Source organism: Trematomus bernacchii, unplaced genomic scaffold (genome assembly GCF_902827165.1).
Source record: "Trematomus bernacchii unplaced genomic scaffold, fTreBer1.1, whole genome shotgun sequence".
Classification (NCBI taxonomy): domain Eukaryota; kingdom Metazoa; phylum Chordata; class Actinopteri; order Perciformes; family Nototheniidae; genus Trematomus; species Trematomus bernacchii.
In genome coordinates, this window is record NW_022987739.1 from 22,647,450 (window position 1) to 22,665,636 (window position 18,187).

The 18,187-nt window shown below is 39.3% G+C and overlaps 1 protein-coding gene across 1 annotated transcript in view; it reads left to right on the forward strand.

The window, feature by feature from the left end:
- Positions 1-18,187, forward strand: part of LOC117495470 (phosphatidylinositol 3-kinase regulatory subunit gamma-like) — a 280,107-nt gene that overhangs the window by 65,728 nt on the left and 196,192 nt on the right. Inside the window, 2 exon segments of the mRNA XM_034146734.1 lie at positions 13,257-13,331; positions 16,220-16,297. Of these exon segments, the coding sequence (XP_034002625.1) occupies positions 13,257-13,331; positions 16,220-16,297 (153 nt within the window).

Consider the following 18,187-nt stretch of genomic DNA (forward strand, 5'->3'; position numbering starts at 1 on the left):
CACAAACACACACTCAATGAAGGTCTGCGGAGCATCTTGACTAACCTTCATTTCCAAAAAGAGAAGTGAACTCATTGCTGTTAAGTTTTTTAAATGTCCCTTTTTGGGCGCTTTGATCACCTCAATCTCGTTTCATCTGGTTCCATTATATTAATGAGAAGGCAGACATCTCTACGGTCGATATATCCAACACCCAGCAACTCACACCAAAACAATCTAGATCTATAAATAGCACTACAGGTAAAAGGAAAATATATATATTTTTCTGATCATGGGGTGAATTGTCTCAATGTTTAACTTCAACTCAGACCTTCTACAGTTTTCATGTAACAAGTGCATGTAAGAAGAAAAGCTACCAACTGTGTAAAGTAAATACAACACCATATGTTGTTTTTGCTTTAGTTTCACCAAGATGTACCTCAGGACGTTGTGATTGCATGCTATGCCTCTTATACCTATAATAATTATATATTTACAGATGAAGAAAAGCAAAATACTTAAAAAATATGGGCTCTCTAGCTTAAAATGAAGTCAATAAAAAACACCAGAACTACAGACTGACATAAACATGCCTGATCTGCCAAATGGTTCATGTGAAGGGTTTATTTACACAAAATATGTTTATGTATTTTGTCTGTCATTTCCGGTTTTATTTTGTACTTACCTCTTGTCTTGTCGCCTTTTGTTTATGCCAGTATCTACTCTGTTAAGAGGGATTACCTGATCTTTGGAATTAAAAATACATTTTGTTACACACAACTACAGTATATTATGTACAATGTGAACATTATTTTTGTTAAAGTGGACCTATCATGCTATATTTAAATGATATATTGTAGGGCCATACCTATATAAGGTATATTTATACGTTTCTGTTTTCAAAATACCAAACAGATCCTGCAATTTAGCCATGCCTCATTTCGCTCTATGTGCTGTTCTCCAGCCCTGTTTTTGCAGGGGGCTGATTCTGTGAGCTGCAGCTGACCATGCCCCCCTGCAGGAGAGGGGAGCCGTGCTCTGATGAAGTCTGAAGAGGGGGAGAAAAATAGATCTCCGTCCTCCGTGTTTTATTATATAGAGTCGTTATTCATTTGTTTTAAAGCTCAATAAATAACAAAGAAGACCTTTGACCGGCACTTTTCTAATTTTGTCCGGAAGATTTAAACTTTAACGGACATCTTGACCGACGAAAGAAAACCTAACTGAAACTCTGCCGCACGGTCCCCTCGTTCCTTGGAAGAGGCGGAGAGGTGGGTGTTTGTCATCTGCTGGTGACTAACCGGAGAGAATTACAGTGCTTGCCTCGACGGAGAGGGATTGCATTGAATTAAAGCAGCAGGAGCAAACGCTTGCCTCGGGGAGGGAGAAAAAGAGCCACAGCGGAGAATAAACAGAAGGGTAACCATGGTAACCATGCGCGGGAAGTCTTCTTCGCTGCTTTTGTGGCAGACTACAGCGCCACTTACAGGCCTGGCATATGTACTACAGCTTCTCCAGTGCTTTCGAGCGGCAATGGCCGGCCGTGGCCCAACCCCACATTCCCCTGATAGGTGGAGAGTTGGCCCAATAGCCGTAGCGCCACTTTACTGACGTCAGTAAAGTGTTCAAATCTGGATCAGTTTTTATCAGATCCGTTGCAGCCCCTTTTTTAGAGATTTGTGTTTGGAGGAAAATAGAGAGGGTTGTGTTTTCTGACACTTGGTGAGTTCCCTGGAACACCGGGGACACATATTCATGTATAAAAGACGTACAAAAGTGCATTTTGCATGATAGGTCCCCTTTAATATGGAAATAATTACACACAGTAATGTAATGCATCCACTGAACACTGGCAACATTTTTTGTAAGCAAGCACTTGATTTAGCTAGCTCAAACAATAGCCTGTTTCTAAGTTGGGCATTTGTCTTCTTGAATCTTAGCCATCCTTAAAGCTGCAGCAATCTGTATTTTTTGCAGAGACAATGAATCAAAGTGGTGTTCTGTGTTAGGACAAACCCACAGCAAAATGATCACCCCTTGCAGCAATACTGAGCTTTTTTTTGCCACTTTTAGCTCCTTGTTTTGGTCTTCTGACAAACTTCCATTCCGATTTAGCCCCAGTGTTTCTAGCGGGTAGCTTTTTTTTCCTGATAGACCCATTTTACACTTCCTGCAAAGCACCAAACAGCAGACAAAGTTAGTTTGCTGTGGGGAAAAGTCTATTAGATGATGAATGTGAACCTGTGGCATGTCATCACAACGGCCATTGATAATGTATGTGAGACCCTGTTGAGCAGAACATCAGGGTGTTTGGTAACATGGTGCCAAGGTGATGATGAGTAGCAGGAGGGGGGGGATCTATCAGAGGTGATGAATGCGAGGAAGGACAAATAGAGAAGAGGATGATTTAGAGCGACTCGCTGCCTGTTACTGAGCGTGTCGGACTAGATATGATCTTCAACAGCCAGTCGCCTTTTAACCAAATAAACCACATTTATTTGCTGCCTAAATATTATTGTGTTATGGAAAACAGATTAGATCATATATACGTTCATTATTGACCTTGTGAGCCATATGCCTGTGCAATGATGCAGACAGTAATGCCTTGGAGGTAAAGGGCTGACATACTTAAAATCGTTATTTAAGCTAGGTAAGTCTTTCTAAAATACTAAATATTAGCTACAATTATGAATTAATGCGTTGTAATTATTCCAACGTTCCTTTTATAGCTTTTTGGGGTTTTATTAAACATTCTTTTCTCAGATTTAAAACATCAACATGTCCTTGAAGCACTCTGGAAAGGACATTTTCAAAGCCTTCTCCATTTACAACTGCATTTTCGAACAGCTAACACTTAGACAAAAAAAAGATACATTAGACACAAATATTTTCCCTTGCCTTTTTGTATGCAAGATTACATTTACAGCAAACCGTTATGACCTGAGCCCAGTGGCTGCTTGGAATATTCCTACAAAGAACTTAGAAGAACGAAGTAGCTGTCCCAGCAGAGTGAAAACACCTGCTATGACTTCACTGACCCGGGTGTGTTAAGTGCGGCTCAACAGTTTGAATGAAGTTGTGATGATGGAAGTTTCTCCTTCAACATGAATAAAAGTACAGTTTGTTCGCCTCCCATATTAATACGATACTTTTGTGGTTAAGGCGTTGTTAATGTTTGGCAAACACATTGGCAACTCTGACCAAGTCCGTGAAGACTTGCCATAAAAAGGTTTTAAACCAGAATTTGTTCTAATTTTTCAATTTATTTGGCAAAATTATACAATGCTGCCTCCATTTTCCTAAAGCATATGTATGTTTTTGAACATTTTTGGTACTTTTGTTGTAGCATTGTTGCAATGATACTGCAGCTGCCAAGTTTACCTTTACTTAATTTGTCAAAGATGCATATTTGAATGTAACCTTTTGAGTTTTTTACCATTAACAGCGCTGTAGAGTGGTGCCTCTATTCAATTGTATCTTTCACTTTCTTTTACACTTAGTTTCTTTTACATATTTAAAAAGATGCACATGCTCGCCTAACGGATTAACAAACCCAATTTCTCTTTTTTTTCACCTCATAGTGTTATTGAGCATTTTCTCTATTCTATTCATTGGATTTGTTAACTGTAAATTCATATCGGCCTACATGAACTTAGATACATATCTACTTTTGTGTATGAGGTTCTATTTGTGCCATATTTCTATTAACATTTGTAGTATTCAGGTTAAATAACAGTATGTTTTTCATTTTTGTTTCTCTGCTTACACATCCAGACACACTGTTGTACAGTATGCTATTCTCTGCTTATACATCCCTTTCATTCAATGTTATTCATTGCTTATGAGGTTCTATCCATGCCTGTTTCTATGTTTGTATTATAAGGCATGAGTAGCCACATCTGTCCAACATCCTTACGGTTTAATGTGGACGGATGTCTGTTGTTTCAGTAGGCCAGGATCTCTGAACAAAGACAAACAACATAAATGATTTCCTAAGTCAAGGCAATGGGATGTGAAATAAATACATGCATCAACATACTTTCAGCACAAATGGAACCTCATATCAAAGCAGAGATGATGCTTCACAGCCTAGAAGACAGATATAATGTGCATTCAAGATGTACATTGAGTATGTGTAGGGTAGCGTGGCAGTAAATGTGGTCACAAAGCAAGACAAATGACTTGCATTTGTTTGTATGCGAGACACATTTATAGCATTTAACTTGTGTCTGACTGTTGGTGCTCCATGAATGTAAATCAGTGTTTCTACCGTCCAACATTTAAATAGCAGGTTGGATTTCATGACAAAGGCAGTCACCATGTTTAGATGCATGGATAGGAGTGTATGCTAATGTATGCATGTGTGTGTATCCAAGTCAGAGTGTGCACGTACAGTATCCCGGCGAGCTGGTCTCTTGGCCCCTGGGGAAAAGAGAGGCGGGGTTTCCTCAGAGTGGTAGGTTGTCATGGGAGATTGTTCAGGAGGAGATGGGGGGATCAAGGTTTCACTGGGCTTTTTATGGAAGCTTAGCTACTAACCCCACCACTGCAGAGGGTTCTTTTGCATGCTGTTTAACATTCAACACGCATGAGGAGGACACATCAGGCTGGTGTGCACCAACCGGGAAGAAAAGGCGAAGCGAGCGCCTGTGTTAAAGGTAGAAAAGTTGTCACGGGGAAGCAATTTTTCTAATAAAATCACAAGCGGCTTTAATGAACTGAGTACTGTGGCCTTTGTGTTTCGCCAGTTATCTACGGGTCAATGCACCTTTTGTACATTTAGACCAGCTCTCTATAGAGTAGTGCAGTGATGTATATTTGTAGGCAACCAGGAAGTTAGCATCACATGGGCTCCCTCGACAAAATTGGTATTTCAGCATTGGATTCGGGAATATTGCAGAAGATAGTCTTTGTGGCCAACACACGTTTATGATACTTAACACGATTGGTTCAGCAGGATAATCTCCACATCACTTTGAGGAGGGAATGCAAATGGGGCAGAAATAAAAAGCCAACGTAATGCTATAACCGAACTTCATCACGGTTGCATGGCTGCACGTCACCACCGCAAAAAGTGGTAAAAGCAAAGCACTCTTGTGTCGGCGTGATGATGTTTAAAAGTTTAATTAGCCACTTCAGCAACCACCGTTTCTATGACACATAGAAGATTCAGACATACCCAAGTGGTAAATACTGATGTATTTTATGTCGTAGAATATAACGTGAAACTCTTGTTCAGAAAAGCGTTGACATCCAGGCAAGGAAACCCCATTTTGGTATAATTCTAAGTTTTCAGCATGATTATTTAACATGACAAAGTGTTTCCTGTAAAGTACTTCTTTGGTATCTCATGTCGTGATGCTAATGCTGTAGTATTAGCTCATACAGTTCATTCATTTTAAGTAAAAATCTACTTTTGGCAAGTTGGATGATATCATCAGTACCAATGGAATTGAAGTCAGAGCATCGTTAGCGTCTTTACTGTGTATTTCCCAGTGAAACAAATCTTTGAGCGCTGTACAGTTTAGTATTTAAATTAAATCCTTGGCATTTGATTGGATAGCTTAAGAAATTGGGCCGGCGTTTATAACGTATCACTACCAAGGCTTTACACACATCTCCATGTGGTTCAAAGTTGCAAATTGATTGATGGGATGGAACCATTTTATTGTTGGTTATAAAATGGCTGATACTATTTTTGCACGCAGAGTTATATTGTGTTTTACACAAAGAGAAAGATAATTAGATTAGTATTTTGTTAAAAAATATTGATATTTTCTTTTGGAATATATTAATAGTTGCAGAATATAACTGGAGATGTGATCTAAAAGGGTACACAATTAACATAAAACACGTTCTAATTTCCCAGTTAATGTTGTGTTTGAGTCCACAGAAATATTTGGACTTGCTCTGGAGATAAAGGAGGGGGTGCAGAAAACAAAGAACTGTTCAGAACAAAGAGGCACAGAGTCAGTGACAGCGAGTGGCAGGTAGAGGGGAAGGAGGAAGAGGAGAAGCATTAAATGAGCAGCGGTACAGGGGAGATTGTCATTTCAAGCCTTCACATTGGTAACAGGATACGGCCGTCACGCTCCAGCAGCCTGCAGGTCACCTCAGCGCTGCACCTCATCTCTCGTGATCTTCTTTTCTTCTGCCTACCTGTCTCATATCCAGAGCTGCAGTCACTTTGAACGCTGTGGCAGAACAGGAGAGAGGTCTAACTACAGCAGGAGAGAAAACAAAACACAATAAATCCAGAGAGAGTTGCTTCAGCAAATCACAGGACAGGAAGCTCAGTGAAGATGGGCATCTCACCGGGATTCTTTAAACTCTTGTTTGGCTTTGACTTAGCAGCCCAGGGGGACACACAGAGGGTGTTTGGTCAGGATGTCAGGGAAGAGCAAAGGAAGGATGGAGGGATACAAAGAACCTGAAACACCTTGCAACTCTTATCCTTGATTCTTACGTTCTCAAGATCCTGTGATCCCTTTTCACAACAATATTTTATAGGTTATATCTGAGAGAAAATGTTCACAGATAGTTAAAACAAAGAGTGAATAATCACCTATGAAGCTTTGAAAGGCATGTTTTCCCGAATGAAAAAAGCAAAATAACAGCACGTATCATAGCCAGAAGATGTAAAAAACAGATATTATCTTCAGATTTTCAAGTTTTTTATTGTTCTTGAGCCTATCATGTATGGCATAAGCTTCAGTCAGAGAAAGATAACAAAATCTAAGATTGAAACAATGACATTTCATCAGCGATCATCTGATTTTTATCTCAAATGTAGCCAAAACAAACCATTTGCACTAACCCCATACTGTACTTGTAGATATAGATTCCATTTTTCCATCAAATCCTGTAAAATAAGTCATCAAAGACCTTTTTTATTTTTTTATTTTCAGTTTCTTGTGGAATTATAACTGTATATTGCATGATTGTGCTCGAAATAGTAGCCATGCATTTTCAAAAACGATAGTGTATATATTACAGAGAAGAACGAGGCCACAGTGAGTCAAATGTGACAGGAGCAAAAATGCCTTCAAACTGACAATAATAACAAATATATTTAAATACACCTATATAGTTCATAAAAAGGTCAAACAAAACTCAAAGTACATACAAAAACCCATCATTTATGTTGCACAATGTAGCCTTTTAGGTCACATAATGCCTTTATGTAACTTTTTTGATGTAGGAAACATCGGTGGGAAAGATCTCATCCCTGGTGAAAAAGTAAACTTCTCATTCTGCTGAATGTGACAGCAGCTTTCAGACAAAGGCCACAGCACTAATGTCCAGTGAGGCTGGAGTCAGCTGCCCCCTGCTGCCCCTGTGTGTTACTGCAGGAGTGAGAGGAAGAGATCAGAGCCTCTGAAGCTCTGCAGAGGGACTCCGGATAAAGATCACATTTTCTTATAATAGGTTATGAAAAAATAAATAATAATCTCACGTGAACATAAAATATAAATGAATTTCCCCTTTCACACTCCGTGTTTAAGTATTTTACCTGAATGTGATGCATTATACATCAAGAGAACATCCTAATATATGATTATCTGCAGCCCCATAGGCACCATATGTTACATATGTGTAATGCAGCCATCTCAATCTATAACTGCGCTCTCTTATCATGATCTTCATGTGTGTGTGTCTGTGTAGGTGTGTGTGTGTGTGTGTGTTCAGTTTATATTGAAAAGAGTGTGAGCGATTCAGGGTCTACTTCATAATGCCAACTCTGATCAATAAATCATTTTCAAACGCTGCTGATCGGAGACCACATCCTGGGGAACACAGATGTGTGTGTGTGTGTGTGTGTGTGAGTTTTGTGTTCACACAGCAGAAAGGAAATGACAGCCAGTAAGGGAATGTGTGCAGTATACAGTAGGGTATATGCGGTATAATGCAATAAAGCATGTATTAATGACAAACCAAATCAGTAACAGAGGCACACACACACACACACACACACACACACACACACACACACACACACACACACACACACACACACACACACACACACACACACACACACACACACACACACACACACACACACACACACACACACACACACAGGTAAAGGTAAAACCTAAATCTGTTTTACACACTGTACATTGTAAGACTAAAATTCGTTTTTTCGGCCATGTTTGGTCTGGCACAATTGCACTTTTTTTGTGCTGCCCATAACATACAGTAGGTAGTTAGGTCATAACGAGTGTTTGTTTGTGACTTTAGTGTTATTGATTTGTTCACATACATTTAAAAAGGAATTATGCATGACGAGGCAAAACTGGCTCCCTAGCTACGTACGATTTGCAAAGCACATTTTATCCCGCAAAATTCTAACAATGCAGATTCCGAACTCTGTTGTGGCTACTCAATACATTTAAGGGACCTCATTGAAGTTGTGTTAACTAAATATAAACACGCGTTGGACACTGCTTAAACTCTTTATTCTATTGTAAACACTCCTTGCTGAATACATAACATTTCAATGTCTACATCGTGCAACATACATAAAGTGTATTTGTTGGGAAAACTCTGAGAAAAGGTGCATTAGTAAATGTATTATGCTGTAGTTGATTGTGTGTGCATGCCTGTGTATGTGAATGTGTTCCCTAATGCGTGGTAGTGTCTTTGTGCTTGTGTGTGTCAGTGTGTTATTGCGTTGGTGTTTATGTGCCTTTGTGTGCAGCTCCATACGTCCTCTATAGGAGCTGCTGGAGCCTGGGAGGCAGATCTGCTGCAGAGCTGCTCAGACTCATTGTTCCTTCTCTGCAGCTCCTCTCCTCTCCTCTCCTCTCCTCTCCTCTCCTCTCCTCTCCTCTCCTCTCCTCTCCTCTTTTTCTCTTCCTGTCTTTGTCCTTGTGTCCTTTTCTCCTCCTCTTTTGCCTGCACATCTTCTCCTTTGTCCTCTTCTTTTCCTCTCTTTTCACCATCTCGTTGTTTTGTCCTTCTTTTCCCTCCCTTTTGCTTTGTTCTCTATTTTCAAGGTCTTCTTGGCTTTTCCACCATCCTGTCTTCTTCTCTGGTGTCCCTTCTTTTCTCAACCCTTCTGTCCTCTCTTTCTCTTCCTTTCTGTATATTTCCCTCATCCCCTTGTCTCTAATATCAGCTGTTTTCTTTTCTTCTTTGCACTTGCCTTCTCTTCTTCGTGTTCTGGACATTATTTTCTTTTGTCCTCTGCTGTTCTACTGCTGTCCTCATCTTTATACTGTCTTTGTCTTTTCTCTTCTGGTTTTCCCTTGTAACTTTGGCCATTTTCTTTATTGTCCTTTTCTCTTCTGTTCTTTCTTCTTGCCTTCAATCTTTGTTATGCTCTTGTTTTAATCTTCTTTGACTCTCTTCTCCGTTTGTCTCTTTCCTCCTATCTGCTTGTTGCCCCCTTCTTCCTTTCTGTTCTCTATGTTCTAGTCTTCCTTTGTCCTCCTATGTCCTCTTCTCCCCCATTATTTCCGTTGTATATGCTTTGTCTCTTCCATTGTCCCCTTCTTTCTCTTTTCTATTTGTTCTATTATTTCCTCCTTTTGGCTTTTGCCCTCCCATTTCTTCTTCTTTTATGTCCCACTCTTGCACTCCCACATTTTTCTCTTTTGTTCTACATCGTCCTTATTTTTCTCTTCCTCTTTTGATTGTCCCCTACTTTGTCTATTTTCCTTCTTCACATATCCCCTTTGCCCTCCTCTCCATATCCTCTATTGTCCTACTTTTGTCTTCCTCTTCTCAATTGTCCTCTCCCGCTTCCTTCCCTCTCCTCTCTTCTCCTCTCCTCGGGGTGAGATATTGCCTGTGTGATGGGCTGTGACAGTGACGTTAATGGAAGGACTGTACATTTAACGACCTATATCTCCGGAAATCCCTCTGCCGCTTCTCATTGTTCTCACACACACAAACGCACACACATCTGAAACAATACGAAAGGCAATCAGTGCAGCAGCAGATACAGGTTAGGACACCTGTAGACACACCAGATATGTGTTTGTTGTGTTTGCCTCAACAATTGATAACTACAGCTTTTGGCTAGCATTTATGCGAGTGTGTGGTGGGTGCGTGAGCGTCAAAGGACAAGTGTCATTTAACTCGGTGTGACTGTGTGTGTGTGTGTGTGTGTGTGTGTGTGTGTGTGTGTGTGTGTGTGTGTGTGTGTGTGTGTGTGTGTGTGTGTGTGTGTGTGTGTGTGTTGTTATATGACACAACTGTCAATGGCACAACAAAACAGCGGGGGATTAGCTGAGCTGGAAGCAAAGCTGAGGAAGAGCAAGTGAGCAGAAGGAAGTGAGAAGGGATGACATTTACAACAGGGAACACAAATAGTTAAGAAGGAATGGATAAAGAAAAAAGAGTTATAGAGGAAATAAGGGATGTAAAAGGAAAAAAGGAACAAGGCAGGGTGGGTGGAAGGCAAAATAAGAGATAGAACAAATAAATATATAGTTAACAGTTTATTTGAGGAACAATTAGAGATATTGTATGAGCCGACTAAACCTTCCATTGATAGCATTGTTGCTAAGAATGCTAATGTGTCTTATCTTGAATCAAAGTAACGACGACACAACAATGATTGAATATCTTCCTAGACTCTCATCAATTCTGTAGAGCTGCTTCAGTCTTTCTTACATTTTATAAACCAAGCAAATTATTGTCAAATCATTCAAAGATGAAAATAATTCTAAGTTGAATGTGTTGAGAGTTGAGTTTCATTGTCATTGTAGCTAAATGGCATTCCCTACAAAGAACAATTGAATTAGTGAATTAAATGGCTCTATTTTTGTACTGATAGAAATAGGGCAATGGAATGAAACATAATGCAACCATACTGAGCCGTTAACTCCATTAACTTCTTCATACTTGTCCTTTCATTACCAACTTTTATTCAAGATATGTTAGTATTGTCATAATCATGTACAATGTGTATTTATATGTTTCTTTGCAGACAATGTACCGTTCTATCTATGCTTCCATTCTTTACTATCCCACTTGTTTCAGGTTGTGTTGACTTCATGAGATGTTATCATGGTCCACTTATGTTGTATGTTTGATAAAAGTGAAGTTAGGTGCTCTTTTTTTGGTCTGATTGATTACCAAATACAGCATGCTAATGTTACGTCTTAAAAAAGGAATGATTTTCTTTCCAAAACAAGGTGGTCTTATGAGCTTTAGCACAATAATAAAAGGCATCAATTATTAAATTGTGCGGAATGAACACATCAAAACTCAGTGTTGGGTAAGAAATGTGGCCTACTATTTTTTACAAAAGGACTATAAAACAAATACACAGAGAGATGGACAAATGTATTATTTCAACATTGACGACGACGTTGATTACCAGATCTATCCTTCTGTTTTAACGTTGCAAAATAAAAGTCTGAGATATACAAACTACCTATGTTTACCAAAGCCAAATTCACTCCAAAAGCTCAATAAAGTATACAATGATGTTTAAGCCAAGCGCACATTTTAAGTGTTTCAACTGCCATACATTTGCATAGCTGCCAGTATGTGAATAGTAACTTTTAACGCCAAATATTCGCAGGTGAGCATTTCAAGTTTTGTGTTGTTTATGTCTTCCGCCGGCTGTAAAAAGGCCTAAATGCTGAATATTCTTTTAATTTGTGTTGCCCATGAGTTATGTTTTCTTTCAGTTGTTGGTTCTCACCACTAAATATAACGTAGGAGCCCAAATAACTACACATTTTTGATGAGAAAACAAGGATTTCATTTAACTTATTTGGCAACAATGTATTCAGAACTCAATTCCCTTCAATGCCAGTCACCCTGTGTCCTTAACTTTCTATAAGAAAATCAAAATATCATGAGCTCCATGTGAAAGTGTGTTAGTGAAAGTGGAACTTGGTTTCTTCATACCTCCACCTAATGGGTTCTCCTCCACCACAATACATCCTGCATATAACTGAGCACTTTGTAAAGTAATCTTTCATTGGGGAAATTCTGTCTGTGTTGTGTCTAATTGATTCCCAATAGTGGATGTTATGACAGCTGCTTGTGCAGCCTGTGGGATGTAATCAAATCCCACATGTTGTTTAACCTTTTCACATCCACTCCAGCGGATTAGCTGCCGGCAGGCAGCACATGCACAATATTGAAATTTATGCGGATATCTGATTATTTTCATGGACAGTTGTTGGTTTTCAGGAAGTAGTGTGTGTGGGTGTGTGTTGGTTATTCGGGCAGCTGTGTGTTTTTGTGTGTTTCTGGTAAATTGAGCTGCATTGAGCTACAGTACACTTTACTTAAAAAAAGTGCAGATGGTATTGCTCGTGGTATAACCGGCTGAGGTAATTGAGGAATTATTATTCATTTTTTTTCATATTTTCTGATGATTTCCGGAGACAGTACTTATTAAATACTAAGAAAACTAAAACGTTTATTTCCCAAATCCCAGCATTTTTTAACATTCATATTTTAAGTGCAAGAAAATGGGTAAAACAACACATATAGTGATTATTTTTTTGCCCTAAACATTTTGTTTGAAAATTAAGATGTTTTTGCACAGGCACATTCAAATTGTATGTCTGAGTTTACTGTACATCATGAAATAATAATCAGTAGGGGGTGTTGAGAGAAAGAAAATCGTAGCGGGAGCCGTGGTTGTTGTTTTAATGTAAATTATTAAAACATCATTCTTTTTCTCTATAATTGTTTCTCTATCTATTCAATTAGGATGATGGCATGAACAAAAACAGGTTGTTGTCTAAGCAGTTTAGAGATGATTACACATGCATATTAAATACATCCCATCATTCTTTACCATTTCTGCCAAAGAAGGATAACAATATAGTATATACTGTAGGATACGTATATGATAATTACATCACTTCTAATTATGTCAAATCTAATTGTCTGAATCAGAGAAGTAGAGAACTTAAATTAAATCAAAGGATATTATGATGATATGTAAATAATTTAAACTTTTGCCAAAACAATACAAAAATTCATCTTACATTTTTCTGCTAAACACAGTTTCTTCAGTTCTTCACATGATTGACTTTGTTGATGATACAACATGATTAAGGAAGCTCAATAACGGCTTCATGCAGGAGACAGAAGAGGAGAAAGTTGATATTGTGCTAATGTAAAGCTGTATGAATCCAATTTAATCTTTACAATAACAACCTGTTTGTATCTCTACTTAATGGTCGCTGAGTCTGTAAATTGTTAATATGCATCTCTGGCAAGGTATTGTGCTAAAGAGCAATTTCTTTTGAATAAACAATAACATGCTAATTTCATTATTCCCTCTCCCTCAGGCGTGGAGGCGGAGCCTCTCTCTGAAGTGGCACCTGTGGTTGTTTGGAGACTCATTGATGCCATCGAGAAACATGGTGAGAAAATACAAACAGAAACACAGACACAAACTATTTCAACATTTCTGGGGAAATGCACTGTTTGCAAATAGATTTTATTACAATTACTTTTTGATATGGAATTTCATTATGATTCACAAAATTGAAGGGATTGATTTGGTATCATTTGTCCCATTACCATAGAAAAAATAAATAATATATAAAATAAAATAAATCTTTAATCTCTAGAATATCATTTGTATATCAGAACACCTTTGCAGCACCTCAATTCTTAATTCAGAAGGGATTTTGAAAACATATTTCGGCATATAGCACCTCATGCACATTTGGATTTGTATTAATCAGATTTAGCTTAAAGGTCACCTATTATGCAAAATGCACTTTTTGATGTCTTTTATACATACATATTTGTCCGAAAGTACAACCCTCTCTCTTTTCCTCCTTACCCACACCTCTAAAAAAGGGGGTTCAACGGAGCTGATCCAGATTTACTGCGGTCATGGCGACAATGCTTAAATGTGGGCTGGCTTTACAGTGAACTCCTGGCAACGTCCCCCCATATACAGTCGGCTAGCTGAATCCCCTCCTGCAGCTGTGTGTCTGTGTATTCAGCAGGATGTCCTCAGGAGAGACTTAGAGTAAAGTTGTCATATATCTATAGTACATAAAATGGCACTGTTCTAGCAGTAAACCCTGAAGAAAGAACATGTCAAGTTATGTGCTTTATCAGAAACAATGCGCGACGTGGTTTGGAAGTAATATGGTTTCTGTTTACATTAGCAAGCATCGCTAACACTCAGAGCTAACGCTGTACTGGAGAGAATATGTGTAAAGAAGCAGGATATGAAAAGGTACTCACCTTGTGGTAAACCCGCGAGAGAGAAAGCGTTTGAGCTCCATACTGTTTCAGAAATAATCCTTGACGTGGTTTGGAAAATAATATTGCGTTTAATCACGGCAGCGTTTAGCTGAGTTTCTGCTGACACTCTTCTCTTCACAGAGCTCACTGCTTGCCTGCGCTCCAAAGGGGCGTGGCCAGCAGCAGCTCGGTTATATTTAACCTGTTACGCACCATCCCCCCGGGACCGGGCGGATAAACGCGTCATTTGCAGGAAAAGACGTCTAAGGAATCTTAATATTTAATAAAACTATGAATGTTTTATATCCATGTAACGGGAAGAAACTCAGCTAACTGATCTTTTTAATTTTTTTTTCCAAAAAAAACCCCACAATGCTAACACTCAGCCTCTGAATTAGCCACGAGCGAAAAAATGTAACCTAAAACGGCACTTAAACTCACAATAACTCCCTTATTACTTATCCTAGATGCACAGCCAACCACTTGTTTTTGGTGTCCTGGAGACACTGAATCTAGGGGTGCCCACCTCAACACTCAGTGATAAACATTTGCGACGCTATAAACGAAAGCGTACATCATAACATGTGGAGCTAAGTAGCTAGAAACGCTAACATGGCTTACCTTGGTCAAAACTGGTCTTCAATGGCATTAAAACGATAAAAAAACGATGCTGTAGTTAATCCATAGGTTCATCCAATGTATCTGTGCCCTCTTTGAAATTATTTCTGATAATCCATAAGCAATAAAACTGCTTTTTCGTTTCCAAATGCCAGAGCTAGAGATCGCTTCACTCTGCTGCACATTTACATGCGCGCAGCCCCCACCTTTTCTCTTCACAACGAGTGTGTGTGTGAGCCTCCCCCTTCGATTCTATTGGCTCTAACGGTCAGAAAGAGGTGTCAACCATCCAAATCGACCAAGGGGGGCCAGAGATATGGAAAAAAAAACATTTTCACCCAAATCACCTCAAAGGTGGGGTGGTTTTGGCTAAACCTCTCTAAAAAGGTCAAATTTCACTTGTTTTGCATCAATCTTGATACAGGGTACTTATTATATGTTGTACTTTGGATTCCTAAAGCTTTTAGTCTACTAACCCATCATCCAAGGGTAGTTTTCACTATCTGTAAAAAAAAATGTTTGGACGGACACTATAATTTACAGTTTTTTACTATGTAAAATCTGAATTTTCTTTAAAATAAAAAACATTTATATTGATTCTGACACTTCTACATCCAACTCACAGATGTAACCTTGCTTTGATAAAAGAAATTATTCATATAACCCTTTTAGAAGTTAAGTTGTAGTCATTTGTTTTGGGCATGTCATTTTCGAGCCTGAAACATGAAAAACAGGCTTGGTGCTTAACAGGTTAAAGCTACGGACCCAGAATCAGCACTTTTGTATCAGGGCTGAAATAGAGGGGTATGAGGCATGGCTACAATGGGTGATCTGTTTGGTATTTTGAGCAAAACATTTCAGGGACATGTTTTGTATAGATATGGCCATATAATATATGGTTATAAGTATAGTATATTATGGGACCTTTAAATAATTATCAGGAGTTATATGATGGAAGTCCTTTTTTTGGAACATCGGTGTATCAAGTCACCCATTACTTATGTGCAGCGCTTTCTTTTTTAATTTTTTTTTTAATTATGGTACCAAACTTTTGAACTTCCCTGCACATTGTTGCGGCACCGACTATTATCAATATTGACTCAAACTGTAATTTTACATCTTTGTTTACCTATAAACTGGACAACAAATATAGACAAGTTGTTCCATCTGCTTAAAAAGTGTTTGTGTGTGTGTTTTTAAACCGCAGGGTAGCAATTGCATCCTGCTACTAGTCTTTATGCTAAGCTAATTTATCAACCTCATAACTCCTGCATAAGGTGGACAACCATCCTTATTTCACTGTTGGGAAAACCTTTAACGTATTTCACTGTAATATTCAGCCCAACTTTACAAGTTAGCTGTAGTAAACACATGTTTTCAGGCTGACTGCTGACTTCCTTCATCTTCTTCTACCTGTTTTTATCTGCAGGATTGAACAGTGATTCTCTGTATCGAGCTCCTCCAGCCACCAGTGGACCTGCAGAGCTGCGGCAGGCTTTGGACTCAGGTACCTAACCCCAAAATAATTTCCCCTGCCGTGTTCAATCAATTGATCCCTATATTGTGAGCATATATAAATTGTGTCAGTCCACACAATGAACTAGATGAATGCACACTGTCCACCAAATTTACATTCGATATGTGTTAGCTGCCAACAGTGTGAATACCCAGCATGTTGGAAACTTATGTAGCTTGTGGCCAAACCAAAACGTGCTTGAGAGTGATCAGTAAAATCTAAATCAATTCCAAAATATTCCAATGGAGAGGCTAGGATTGGGGTGTTGTCATGTTGTCTGCCTAGCTTCGAACGTAAATGCAACTCTATGGAATCTTCTTTAAGCAGCAGCTAACCGATAACTTCACTAGCTCTTTTTCTACCATTTTCAACATTGATCTGTTGTTTACAATGTAGCATTCCCAGGAAAAAAGTAGGGTGATGTTTCTATAGTGAGTTCACTGTGTCCCAACTATATTTTCTATCGACCTCTGGAGGACGGGACACTCTTAGTTTATGGCTCAAAAGGAGCTAAAGGGCATTGTTGCAGTTGCATAGCCCACTGTAAAAAGTTGTTTTACTTTCACAGTTTGCAAACTTTGGCATCAACTTCGAACCTAAGAATCGGTTCTTGTAAAGTCAGGGACTGTGATAAAAGCAATTGCAGATTGTTCTGTTCTGATAACATAAAAAGGAGGAACACTATGACAGTTTTCCCCAAAATTAGATTTGAAAAATATACAGAATTGCAATATATTAAATCAAAAAGCCTGTATAATGACACTTATCGCATCACTATATTCTTGCCTTATTATATTGTCATTCATTTTAACTTAAATCAATCACTAATGCAGCCTGTAAGAGAACAGAGAACAATTTTTCTTCATTATAACATTATTATAACTTGATAGCTATAGCTATAACTATGTGCAGGGGTGCACATAACTGGTACGCAGGTACGCATGCGCGGCAACAATCTGAAATGCGTACCGTCACTTGTCTCACTAAGCGCATTTGCGTACCGACGTACTTGTGAAGCTTTTCCAGAAGGCGGTTAGATCACCGGACGACAGAGTCGGTCTCCGTGTGCACAGACGGGGCTGCTGTTAACGTCGGTCTGTACAACGAAATTGTGCCAAAACCACGCCAACCGGCTGCGGAGGGAGACTCCCCCCCTTCACTGGAGAACTGTGCTAAAACAGCTGATCACAACGTTCACGCTCTGTGGTCACTAGCACAACCCCCCCCCCCCCCCCCCCCCCGTCGACGTTCGCGATACAGAGGGCTTCATCTAATAACTTTGAGTGGAGCCAGAAGTTGGAGTACCAAACACTGACTCCAGGTACTCATCTGAGTACCTCACTGAGAAAGTGATGTGCACCCCTGACTATGTGTCAAATATCATGCAGGTGCTTTTGTAGTATCTGTTACTGTCATATTTGAGTAGAGCCACAACGGACATGTACATAACATTGAGTGATAGAAAGCCTTTATTTTCACATACACACTGTGGAAGCAACACGTGGCCCGACTTCAACTTCCAATTCCCCTAAATCTCACATCCTCCTGCTTTCCACTTTGTATCCAAACCAAAGCAAACTCCTGCTGGGACTGTCCCGGGTCTTATCAGGCTGCCGATGCTGAACAGAGACGGACTCACTCAGCCGAAAAAAAAGTTATCCAAGTTTGAGTTGTTGAAGTTCAGGTTTGGCACCACCAGGGAGTGCTCTGGCTCCGTACTTTATTTTGGGAGAGAGGTGGGGAACTCACAAAATCTAAATCCCGACTCCACTCACAGGAGGAGAGAAGAAGGGAGAGAGGGTGGAAGGCCGAAAACATGTTCTACAATATGATGCTACTGCTATTTCATTCATCCCTACCTGTTTGGTGAGACTTGCACAT